A 10,995-nucleotide genomic window follows, 5' to 3' on the forward strand; every position below is an offset into this window, starting at 1 on the left:
TCCGATTTTTAAAATCTTGATTGAGCATAATTTATTAAGAAAATAGAATATATTTATAAGTAAATAATCTGTTATTTTTTTATCCCAAACAGATCAGATCAGCTAAAGGAAAAATGAGAGAAGAACTTTCAGTAGTCCAATCGAGAGGGAAGTTTCAATAAAATGGAAAGAGAAGAGTTGCTCCAATTGTAACGAACTTCCAAGAAGTTGGAGAACTAATGATTAATATTTACCTACTGAAATATTTGTGATGGTAGAGAAAGTGTTTGTCATCTTAACTTTGAACTAAGGTTTTGTTTGGGACAATTTTTTTTGTTATTTTCTAAAGCATGTTTCTAATACAAAAAATTCTAATTCACGAAATTTCCATCATGTGATGATGAGCATTCCTTTTGGTTGTTTTTTGAGAGTATGAGATTAGGCAGCCACAAAGATTATATGTTGAATGTCAATAGTTGATGAGTGTTAGATAACAATTTTTAGTGTATGTTTGATTATATAATTATGACATTCTCCTTATATGAGATTAGATGATAGATGATCGATAAGGCTTGCATTTGACTTCAGCATAAGCATCATATCGCAATCAACTAGGAACATTAAAAATTGGGCAATAATAGATAGTATGCCTTGGTCAACATATTAAAAGAGGATAGATTAGGAGAACAAGAAATGACATAGTGGTTGATGGAGTGTAAAGGATCGACCAACAACTAACATCAACTTAATAGTTCTCCTTTCATAAGAGGAGAAGAAAGATGGTCATTGGAAGTTAGTTGTTGGCGGGTGTTGGATGTTATTGGAAGTCATGTGATGGAAACTGATGAGTGTCAAAATATGGGCAAAAATTGGTAGTCAACTAAATCATTCTCCTCATAGGAGGAGGGATTGAACACCAAGGAAGGCGAGCCTCAAATATTGGTGGCTAGAAGACATTGGATATTAGCGGGCATTAGTCCATGAAGAATGTTGAAGTTTGGGGAACATTAGTTGATTGACTAGGTCATTCTCATTATAGATGTGTATATTGGACAACTAGTAAGATTGTTTTCAGATGTTCAAGGATGATCGAAGTCAGAAATTAGTGGGCATCTAGAGACATGAATCAAAAGTTAATAGTTGACTATGAATGTTGGAGGTTAAATAATATTGGCGGTTTATTGATCATTATCCTTCAAAGTAATGGATCTCTTGAATAATGAGAATTGGACATTGGTGGCTATTTTTCATTAAATATTAATTGTTGGTAGGTTAAAAATGATAATCAAATATGAACATTGTAGGTGAGGCAACATTAGGAGGTCTGCTTGATCATTTTTCTTATAAAAGGAGATATTAGTTGTTCGAAAAAGAAAAATTAGTCATCGGTGAATGGTGTGTGTTGAATATCAATCACAAGCTAGCACTAAATTTTGTAAAAGAATGAATGCCATAATTCAAGCAAAGGTCAAATTTGTAGCCATCCTTTATACAAGGGAGAATGGGTGACCAAAAAGAGGAACATCATATATTGATTGCTGGTGGGTGTTATTCCCCCTTTTCAGGGGTTTTCCACGTAAAAACTTTGGTGTCTCTTATGAACGCTACACCCTCTCACTTATCTGATTGTGTGCTGGATCTTCGTACAACGCTAAGACGTTAAACTATATATTTCTCTACCGCCGCGAATATTCCAGGACGCAACAATAATCAATGTAAATATTATTTATTTCACTTATTAAAATTGTTAAATTTAACAATATTATTTAATATTCTTCTTAATATATATTATTTAAACTCACTATAATTTAATTTATACTCAAAACTAATTATATGTCAATTCATTCAAAATCATATAGTTCAAACAAAATTTTGGTTCAATTAAATTTAATTTGAAAAATATTTTAATCAAATTTATTTTTGCCAATTTATCATTTAAATTAATTAATTTAATTAATTTCTAATCAAATTCGATTAAACTTAGCAAATGCACCCTAACTGACGAACTTTTATTTGGTCCAATGAAAGGACATAGAGCTACGTTCGGCCGGCACTAAATCGCGCCACGTAGCAAGCACAAAACCACATATTTGTCGATTTTGCTCGGAAATAACGAGAAATATCATTATGTGAAGAAAAAATACCGAGTAATACCGAGTAACACCGAGCAATACCGAGGTTTTCTAGAAACACTCGGTATTGCTCGGTATTACTCGGTATTGATCTTCACAGAGCGGTATTTCTCGTTATTGCCAAGTAATACCTAAAAATACCGAGCAAATACTGAGCAAATACCGGGTAACTCAATGGTGACTGAACGTAGAGCTACGTCCGTTCACCGGACCTAATAATTGTTCCTAACTGAGAGATTTCAATGGAATTTTCAACGTGTGCTTTAAGTTGTTAATGACTTCTCCTGATATCCGCAGTTGCCATTTGTACATTCTCTTTCTCATGCATCGCCGGACAGATGACTGGCTTGGTTGACGCAGTTTTCAAGCTTTTTTTTTTTTGTATAAAAAACATCTAACCTATAAATTTTTCAGCAAAAATTTATTTAATAAAACAGTAAAAAGTGCTTCAAGTGTAAAAATTTTTATTTTTTTTATTATAAACCGTTTTAAGAAGCGATAAGAAAGTAATCTCAAATGAAGCCTAAGTCCCACCGCTACGGCTTCAACTTTCTATAAAAGTGATTCTTAAAGATGCAACAAAAAGTATTTTTTTTTTCTTAAAGATTATTATAGAGAATAAATTTTTTAAAATTGTTTTAGAAAATAACTTCTCAACATAAAAGTTTACTAAAATATTAATCAAATAAAAACTACCATCACAATCTAAAAAATAAAACAATAAAAAAATCATCTCAATTGAAGCCATAGTGGCCTGTGGCAAGCACAACAGCACAGAAAATTTAGCATGTCATTTGATTTCATTTTAAGAAAACAAAACTTGGCCGAGGCCGGCCATACAATACATATTCAAGAGCAACAACATAAAACATTTAATAATCAATACTAAGGGTATAAGTGAGTCAAGTCAACTAGTGAACCCGCTCAAGTTTGGTTCAATAAATGGCTCGTGAGCCAGGCTCGAAAAGCTAACAAGTCAAGTTTGAGCTAACCCCGACTCGACCAATTAACTCACGAGTTGGCTCGTTTAAAAACATTAATATAGAAATACTCAAAATATTTACGATTCATAACTTTAAGCATAATATTGTTGAAAATGTTTGAAAACTACATCTCACTTTATTGTATTAATTGAATTTTCATTATTTTTATTATAATTTCTCAATATTTTAATCATTTTATCATAATACTTGTTAAATCATAATCATTTTCTCTCTTTCATAATAAATGAGCCGGCTCATGAGTCAGATCGAACTAATTGAATAAAGCTTAAGCTCGAGAACAAACTAAATCAATTAATTAAGCTAAAGCCAAGAGTGACTCGTACTCGGCTCGACTCATTTATACCTCTAATCAATAAAATATGAACATAAAACACAATAAACATCAATGGTTTTATGTACGGACGCCTAACGTCGTCGAACGCCAAATGACGTCTGGAGACCAACAAGAATGCACCACGTCACCCCTTGCTTGATACAACGGCTCGGTACTACTGACGTGACGCATTCCGATTGGTCTCCAAATAGAATAATTTCCCCTATTTAGGGGTTGGTTAACCTCAGGCAAAAAATTCATAATTAATGCAAATTCCATGCAAAGATTAAGCACTAATTAGGGTCCAACATTGAAAATATTTGAGTGGATTGGCAGGTAATTGATGTTCACAAATCTAATTAAGCTTTACAACAAATAGATTTGGATCCACTTTATCAGTTATTGTACATGCGAAGTTTCTCAATGCCTAGTATTGACTACATCAAAAGCAAAGAAAAAAAATATATACAAAATATTCAATGAAAACGGTTCCAAAAAGGACAAAGGTGTACAAAGCTGAGGAAGCAATCAGAAACCAATATTTCTACAATCAAGTTGTATGATAGTGCTTGTAAGGGAGGGGCTTAGATCTGTGTATTGCGGTTGCGCTCGAAACGTTAGTAGTAGTAGTGGAGATGTTAGAGGTAGCAGGCAAAGAGGCAGTTGCCGCATTATTATTACCATTGGAAGAGGAGGCAATGTTAGATGCAGAGGTGGAAGCACCCGAGCTTGAGGTCGAAGTTTTGCCGGTCGAACCAAGAGCTCTTATTCGGTATCTGGAGCCAGGAACTCCAGGTCTGATTGGCTCCTCAAGGGCACTTGGCTTCTTTGAAAGGATTACTACAACCCGACGCATTTCTGGCCTTACTTTGGGGTCGGCCTGTGTGCAGAGGAGACCAACATGCGCACATAGAATCACCTGTTCAGCATCAGCAGTGGATCTCAGAGCAGGATCAAGCATCTCCATGGTCTGTTTCTTTTTGTGAAGCCTCCATGCCTATTAGAATGATTCATGGAAACTTCCGGTGAGATAATGATTCAGACAATTTATGCAGTTTAACAGCATAGGTTAGAAGACTAGTATATTTGTTGTATGTGAAAGTTACATTGGAGGGTTTGATGGCAATGGAAATATATGGCTGGCCAATCATAAGCTCGTGAAATTATAAGCATTCAGTTGTTAGAGGTAAATCAGAATGTTGCCTAAAATATGAAAACTTACAAAAGAAATTGTAGAGCACAAAACTTATGAACCAAGAAAAAATTTGCCTGACTCAATATTAGGAATTAAGATCACCTAGAACACTCCGAGTTAACAAACACTGGATGGATGAAGAAGCAAAACACATCCTCTCTGCTAGAGTTTCTTACAATGTAAGATCTCAGGTTTTGAATTTTCTCAAAAAAAAAAAAAGAGGTGCGGGACTTTTGCATTGATGGAGAGATTAGTATGTGCGGTCACCGGACTATCTTGAGGCCAATCAAGATGCACTATGTCACTCGATACACAATGGTACATAGTGATGGTATACAACGTATTGGTGGCGTGGCACGTCCTGATTGGCCTCCGGACGGGAAAAATTAAATTGAATATCATATTGCTCGATATCCCATTTCTCACTCACTCTCTCTCATCCATTTTCTTACATCCCAATACATATTAAGTGATGTTAGAGCTAGCCACATGTACAAGCATTAAATCCATCATTTGCCCCCTACTTCAAATGGCTATTAAGCTTTTTTTTTTTTCTTTTGTGCTATTAAGCTATGTAATCATATGTATTAAAAAGATTTAGGTAATATGTTTTCTACATGTTTTTAGTTGAATGTTTTTTTTTAAAGAAGTAAGTTCCCTTAATTTTGGTGATTTAATCAACAATCTTCTTGTGTACTTTATTTTATTCCTAACATTAAAATCCCTCCCATTTTTTTCTTCTCAACTTAAAATTCGAACTCCTAGATGTGTGATATCATTGACATAATAAATAGCATTAATAGAAATAAATAGGGATGAAGGAATGATGCATGCAACCGTAAACGTTGGGCAAAAGCTAAATGATAATGATGTGGAATTCATGATGTAATTCAAGATAAAAATGTGTTGTAACAGGTAAATGATATTGTAGTTTAATAATATTAGAGGTTTGAGTTATAATAACCATAAAAAAGAGAGGATTTATCAGATCCAAGTCGATCTAGTTCAGGGTAGATCAAGAGGTTCCCTATTAAAATTATGAGGGAAATGGAAGAAAAGACATGTGAGAGAGAAAGAGAGAGAGGGAAATTTAATGGATTTCGAGAGAAATAAGGGAGAGAGACGGGAGATCAAGAATAAGTTGTTTTCATTAAAAAAAGGGAAAACAGTAAAATAAACATATGGTATATAAGCCATTTTTTTTCCACTCACATATTCTGGAATTTTCTTTTTGAAACAGCACTAGGAGAATACAAAATTGATAATGTCCTAATAGTTCTCATTGTATAGGACGTATTTGAAGTATTCATACCATTAAATGGATAAAGGTAGCATGCTTAACATGATAACCATCGAGTGAATTGGTATGCTCTTATGAAGTATTTAGCTTATCAAATTTAATAGACGATAAAAATTAACACCAATAGGAATGGAGTAATTTATTACGTTCTAATGAAAATCATAATATGCATACCCATTCAAGGAGCGTGGAAGCATCAGACCGAGCAGCAAATGCCGAGTTCTTTTGGCCAGTAATGAGTTCAATGATGAGGACACCAAAGCTAAAAATGTCAGCTTTGGTGGATAGGTAGCCATGCATGGCATACTCCGGAGCCATGTAACCGTTAGTGCCAGCGACTCGAGTGCTAACATGGCTGAGGTTCTCTGGGAAGAGCCTAGCCATACCAAAGTCTGCAATTTTTGGGCACCACCTCTCATCAAGAAGGATGTTGCTAGCTTTGATGTCTCTATGGATGATAGGCGTGTGTGCATCCTCATGCAGGTACTGCATTCCTCGAGCTACCCCAATCATCACATCATAACGCTTTTTCCAGTCTAACATCATTGCTGCCTCTTTGTCCTCCCCTGCATTCCAATATGGCATCCCAAAGTCATTTTGCATGTTGTCCCTTCAAAGTAAAAGAATTGCTTACATATATAGTAAAAGCATGTTGTCCAAATTTCTCAAAAACTTATTTTTTTTTTAAATGAAAATATTTATAAGAGCAATGCTTCACACAAAGTTTAAAAGGAAACATATATCTTATAGGCAATACTTATCACACCCAAAAAATCATTTTTTTCAACACATATCTCATGTAGCATGCAATATTTAAGAGAGAGATAATAGGCCCACATCACATATTTGTATAATTAGCATTTCACTAGGAAGTTACATGTTAAAAGAAAATAATGAAACAAAAAGTGATGGTCCAAATTCACTTTATTACTATATATTGATAAAAATTATTTTGAAAAAAAATAACTTATAGTTGCAAGGAATGCAAATCAATATGAGTTCGGATTGTCCCAATCCATCATATATCATAGATGTAATCCCATTTAACATAGGTTTACATCCCTCAAGTCTAGTTCGGACAATCCGAATTTTAACTGAACAAAATTAATCTAGAAGAATTGAGTATTTCTCAATTTTCAGCTGCAGAACAACTAAAAGAAACATCTGCAAAATGATACTTGCTATAAAGCCTTTGGCGCTGCAAAAGCATTTTTCTAGTAAATGACAGGAAAGAACAGGAGAAACAACAACATACGAGAGAAAAGGATCTTGTCGAGGCTTTCATTGTGAACGTACTCGTACACGAGAAGCTTGTCTTCAGCGTGGGTGCAGTATCCGTAGAGGGTGACTACGTTTTTGTGCTGAACCCGCGAAAGCAACACAGCCTCGTTTATGAACTCATTCCCACCCTGCAGCGACCAGCGTCCCAGACTTTTCACCGCTACCAGCCTCCCATCCTCCAACTGCCCCTGCACCATCAATCAGCCATTACATCAAACATTTGGTGTGCGGTGCAGCGATCTCGGCCTCCTCATTCAAAGAGCTCAGGAATAGGGGTTTCCAATAACAACCTTGTAGACGGGGCCAAAACCCCCCTCGCCAAGCTTGTGCTTGGAGCTGAAATTGCGGGTGGCGGTCACTAGGGCTTCGTAGCTGAAGACTTTGGTCTCCTTGGCAGCAATTGCCTCGAGATCTTCCTCCTCTTTCCGCAACTCTGCAGCAAGGCCATCGAATAAAACGGATATCACGGGATCAAATAAATCGAAAATCGAAAAAATTGATCAATTTTGAACTTTCAAGAAGCGGACCTCGATTATGTCTGCTAACAAAGGGCTTGATGAGTTTTCCGAAAAATCCCTTTGGCTTCGACATGAGACGCGAGAGACGGAGGCATGGAATGAAGCGCAGCAGAGGAGGGCCAAAGGGCGGAAGCCAGCTAAACCAGAGCATTCGTCGGGTGGGGGTGTAGAAAAGTAATCGAACGACATTAGAAATAGAGCCGACACATTTTCCGTTTTCTTTGCCGAACCCGCGTTTATGTTGCCTATTTCTGGAAAAAAAAAGCTATGAATTTATTTTCGACCCGTCTCTTCTTGTTGCTTGACATCAGTTTCAAGATGCTGTTCACACGAGCATCTTCTCTTCCTCACACACAGTAGGACCTACGATTGCCTTTCATGGCAAGATCCTATCTTAAAATCCTCTTATCCTCACAAGCCATGGGTCCAATGAAAACCTACTCTATCAACCTGTTATTATGAAATCTTCTTCTCCTCGCAGGTCTAGAATCCTTTGTGGTAGAATACATGTACATGTCAGCTCACTTGTGTCTGTTATCCTCATGTACGGTAATCATGATCTTTGCATCCTTGATAACATGGGCGGATACAGTGTGGGGGTCATGGGGGCAGTGGCTCCCATTGACTTTGGGAATAATATAGTATTAATAATATTTATAAAACATTAAATAAATAAATATTAAGCTGTTATAGTAAGTAGTAACACATTAATAATATTTCCTCTCAGGTTCTCAACGCATGCTTCCGCCTTTCCCTATTCATATTCCGACTTTCCCTATTCCTACTCCGCAGAAATTCGTGGACCTGTTTTTCTCGGCGCCGGAGGAATTTGAATCCCGCCGTCGGCCACCCGTTCAACGTCGCACAGCACCCCTGCTTTTCTCGGCGCCGGAGGAATTCGAATCTCGCCGCCGGCCACCCGTTCAATGTCGCACAGCAGTATAGCACCCCTGTTCTCGGCGCCGGAGGAATTCAAATCCCGCCGCCGGCCACCCGTTCAACGTCGCACAGCAGTACAACACCCCTGTTTTTCTCGGCGCCGGAGGAATTCAAATCCCGCCGCCGGCCACCCGTTCAACGTCGCACAGCACCCTTGTTTTTCTCGGCGCCGGAGGAAGTTGAATCCCGCCGCCGGCCACCCGTTCAACGCCGCACAGCACCCGTTGCCTACTTGCCTCAACCCGGTTAGATTACTATCTCATCTGAAATATTTTTTTTGCTGTGTATGGCTTAAGAAACAAAAACTTGAATTTGCCAAGCTTTAAAAATAGAAGCTTGCTCTTGCCAAGAAGGTTGAAGTTTGGTTTCAAAACCGCCGTGCAAGCAGCCAAGCAGGTATGCTGATCTCTTGCATTTTGTCTATTATTTTCTTATTGCATGAATTTTTATTCATGTAATTTTGTCCATTGTTTTTTTTCTTTATAATATACTACAAAACATTATGTGAAGTTTGGTTGCCGTGCAAGCAGGTTGAAGGTTGAAGTTTTATTATTATACTTGAACTTGAAGCAAGTTTTATCTTTTTTTTTTTATAATTGATAATTTTTTTTCATTTAATTTAGCATGGATAGGTATTTCAAAAGAAAAGTTGTTGAAGATGACTACAAAACATTATGTGAAGAAGACAATACACAAAGCAAACATACCCGTGTAGAAATTAATTTTTTGGATATCCCTGCCGATCCAGGATTGAGGAAAAAAAATTTAGATTATCATCCTAACGAGAGGGATAGTATCAGGAGACATTATTTGTTAAAAGGACCGTGTCAACCGCGTGATCATGAATTCCCGCGTACTCAATTTGGTGATAGATTTCGCAAATTTAATCCTGCATGGTTTGATAATCACAAAGCTTGGTTGGAGTATAGTATATCAAAGGATGCAGCGTATTGTTTGTTTTGTTATTTGTATAAATCTCAAACCTGAGAACAAGCTGGTGGTGACAGTTTTGACACGAAGGGTTTCAGAAATTGGAAAAAAAAGGATAGAATTCAAATTCACGTTGGTAACAAGAATAGTGCACATAACACTAAAGTTGATTGTGTTCGTTTTCTTTTAAATGCTAATGTTGATTGTGTTCGTTTTCTTTTACACCAGGGATTAGCATTCCGTGGGAAAGATGAATCAGAGGAATCTGAGAATCAAGGGAATTTTCTTGAACTTCTGCGTTTTCTTGCAAATCATAATGAAAGCATAAATAAAGTTGTTTTAGATAATGCTCCTGGAAATAATAAACTAATAGCTCCTGAAATCCAGAAGGAAATCACAGAAGCTGCCGCAATTGAAGTCTCAAATGTCATAATCAATGAATTGAAGAATAATGTGTTTGCAGTTTTGCTTGATGAATCTCGTGATATATCAGTTAAAGAACAAGTTGCTGTTGCTTTACGTTACGTCGATACACGAGGATGCATTATTGAGCGTTTTATTGGGATTGTTCATGTAGGTGATACAACAGCTCCTACACTAAAGTTGGCCATTGAACATCTTTTTGCAAAGTATGGGTTGAGTTTGACACAATTACGTGGACAAGGCTATGATGGAGCGAGCAACATGCGAGGTGAGTTTAATGGATTAAAAACATTGATTATGAAAGAAAACCCTTCAGCTTATTATGTACATTGTTTTGCACAGCATTGATTGCAGTAGCAAAAAATCATGTCCAAGTTGCTTCATTCTTTAATTGTGTGACATGTTTGTTAAATATTATTGATACTTCATGCAAAAGAAAAGATATATTAAGAGGAAAACATAATGACAAAATTGTTAAGCAATTAGAAAGTGGAGAGGTTACTAAAGGTCGAGGTTTAAATCAGGAAATCACTCTTCAACGACCGGGAGACACTCGTTGGGGTTCCCACTATAATTCACTCATCAGTATAATTCTTTTGTTTGAGTCCATTGTAGAGGTTCTTGACATAGTGACTCATAAGGGAATTAATAGTGACCATAAAGGTGAAGCATAATCACTACTTGAATCTATGCAAAGTTTTGATTTTATTTTTAATTTGCATATGATGAAGACTATTTTAGGAGTTACTAATGAGTTATCACAAGTACTGCAAAGAAAGGATCAGGATATTATAAATGCCATGACTTTGGTGAAAGTTTCCAAACAAAGACTTCAAAACATGAGAAATGACGGGTGGGAAAATTTGTTTAAAGAGATTGGATTGTTTTGTGAGAAGAATAACATAAATATTCCAAACATGACTGATACATTTGTGATGCGAGGAAGATCAAGACGTCGTACTGAAAGTATAACAAATAGAC

General features: G+C 36.5%; 1 protein-coding gene across 1 annotated transcript; it reads right to left on the reverse strand.

Annotated features, from left to right (window-relative positions):
- Positions 1-3,772: 3,772 nt before the first annotated feature.
- On the reverse strand, positions 3,773-8,113 carry LOC110098982 (putative serine/threonine-protein kinase). The gene is made up of 5 exons (XM_020825963.2): positions 7,732-8,113; positions 7,495-7,637; positions 7,179-7,392; positions 6,098-6,489; positions 3,773-4,425 (listed from the first exon to the last, which is right to left on the reverse strand). The coding sequence occupies exons 1-5, from the start codon at positions 7,871-7,873 to the stop codon at positions 3,979-3,981; spliced, it is 1,338 nt and encodes a 445-aa protein (XP_020681622.1). The 5' UTR covers positions 7,874-8,113; the 3' UTR covers positions 3,773-3,978.
- Positions 8,114-10,995: the final 2,882 nt, after the last annotated feature.

The sequence above is a fragment of the Dendrobium catenatum genome, unplaced genomic scaffold (genome assembly GCF_001605985.2).
Source record: "Dendrobium catenatum unplaced genomic scaffold, ASM160598v2 fragScaff_scaffold_1104, whole genome shotgun sequence".
NCBI classification, from domain to species: Eukaryota; Viridiplantae; Streptophyta; class Magnoliopsida; order Asparagales; family Orchidaceae; genus Dendrobium; species Dendrobium catenatum.

What these genes read in the sequence shown, in the direction of transcription:
- LOC110098982 (XM_020825963.2), bottom strand. Translation starts at nt 7,873, where the DNA reads ATGCTCTGGTTTAGCTGGCTTCCGCCCTTTGGCCCTCCTCTGCTGCGC. An exon ending in TGTTAGCAGACATAATCGAG is followed by an intron (nt 7,638 to 7,731) that starts GTCCGCTTCTTG and finishes GCCTTGCTGCAG; the next exon opens with AGTTGCGGAAAGAGGAGGAA. An exon ending in CGACAAGATCCTTTTCTCTC is followed by an intron (nt 6,490 to 7,178) that starts GTATGTTGTTGT and finishes ATTGGAATGCAG; the next exon opens with GGGAGGACAAAGAGGCAGCA.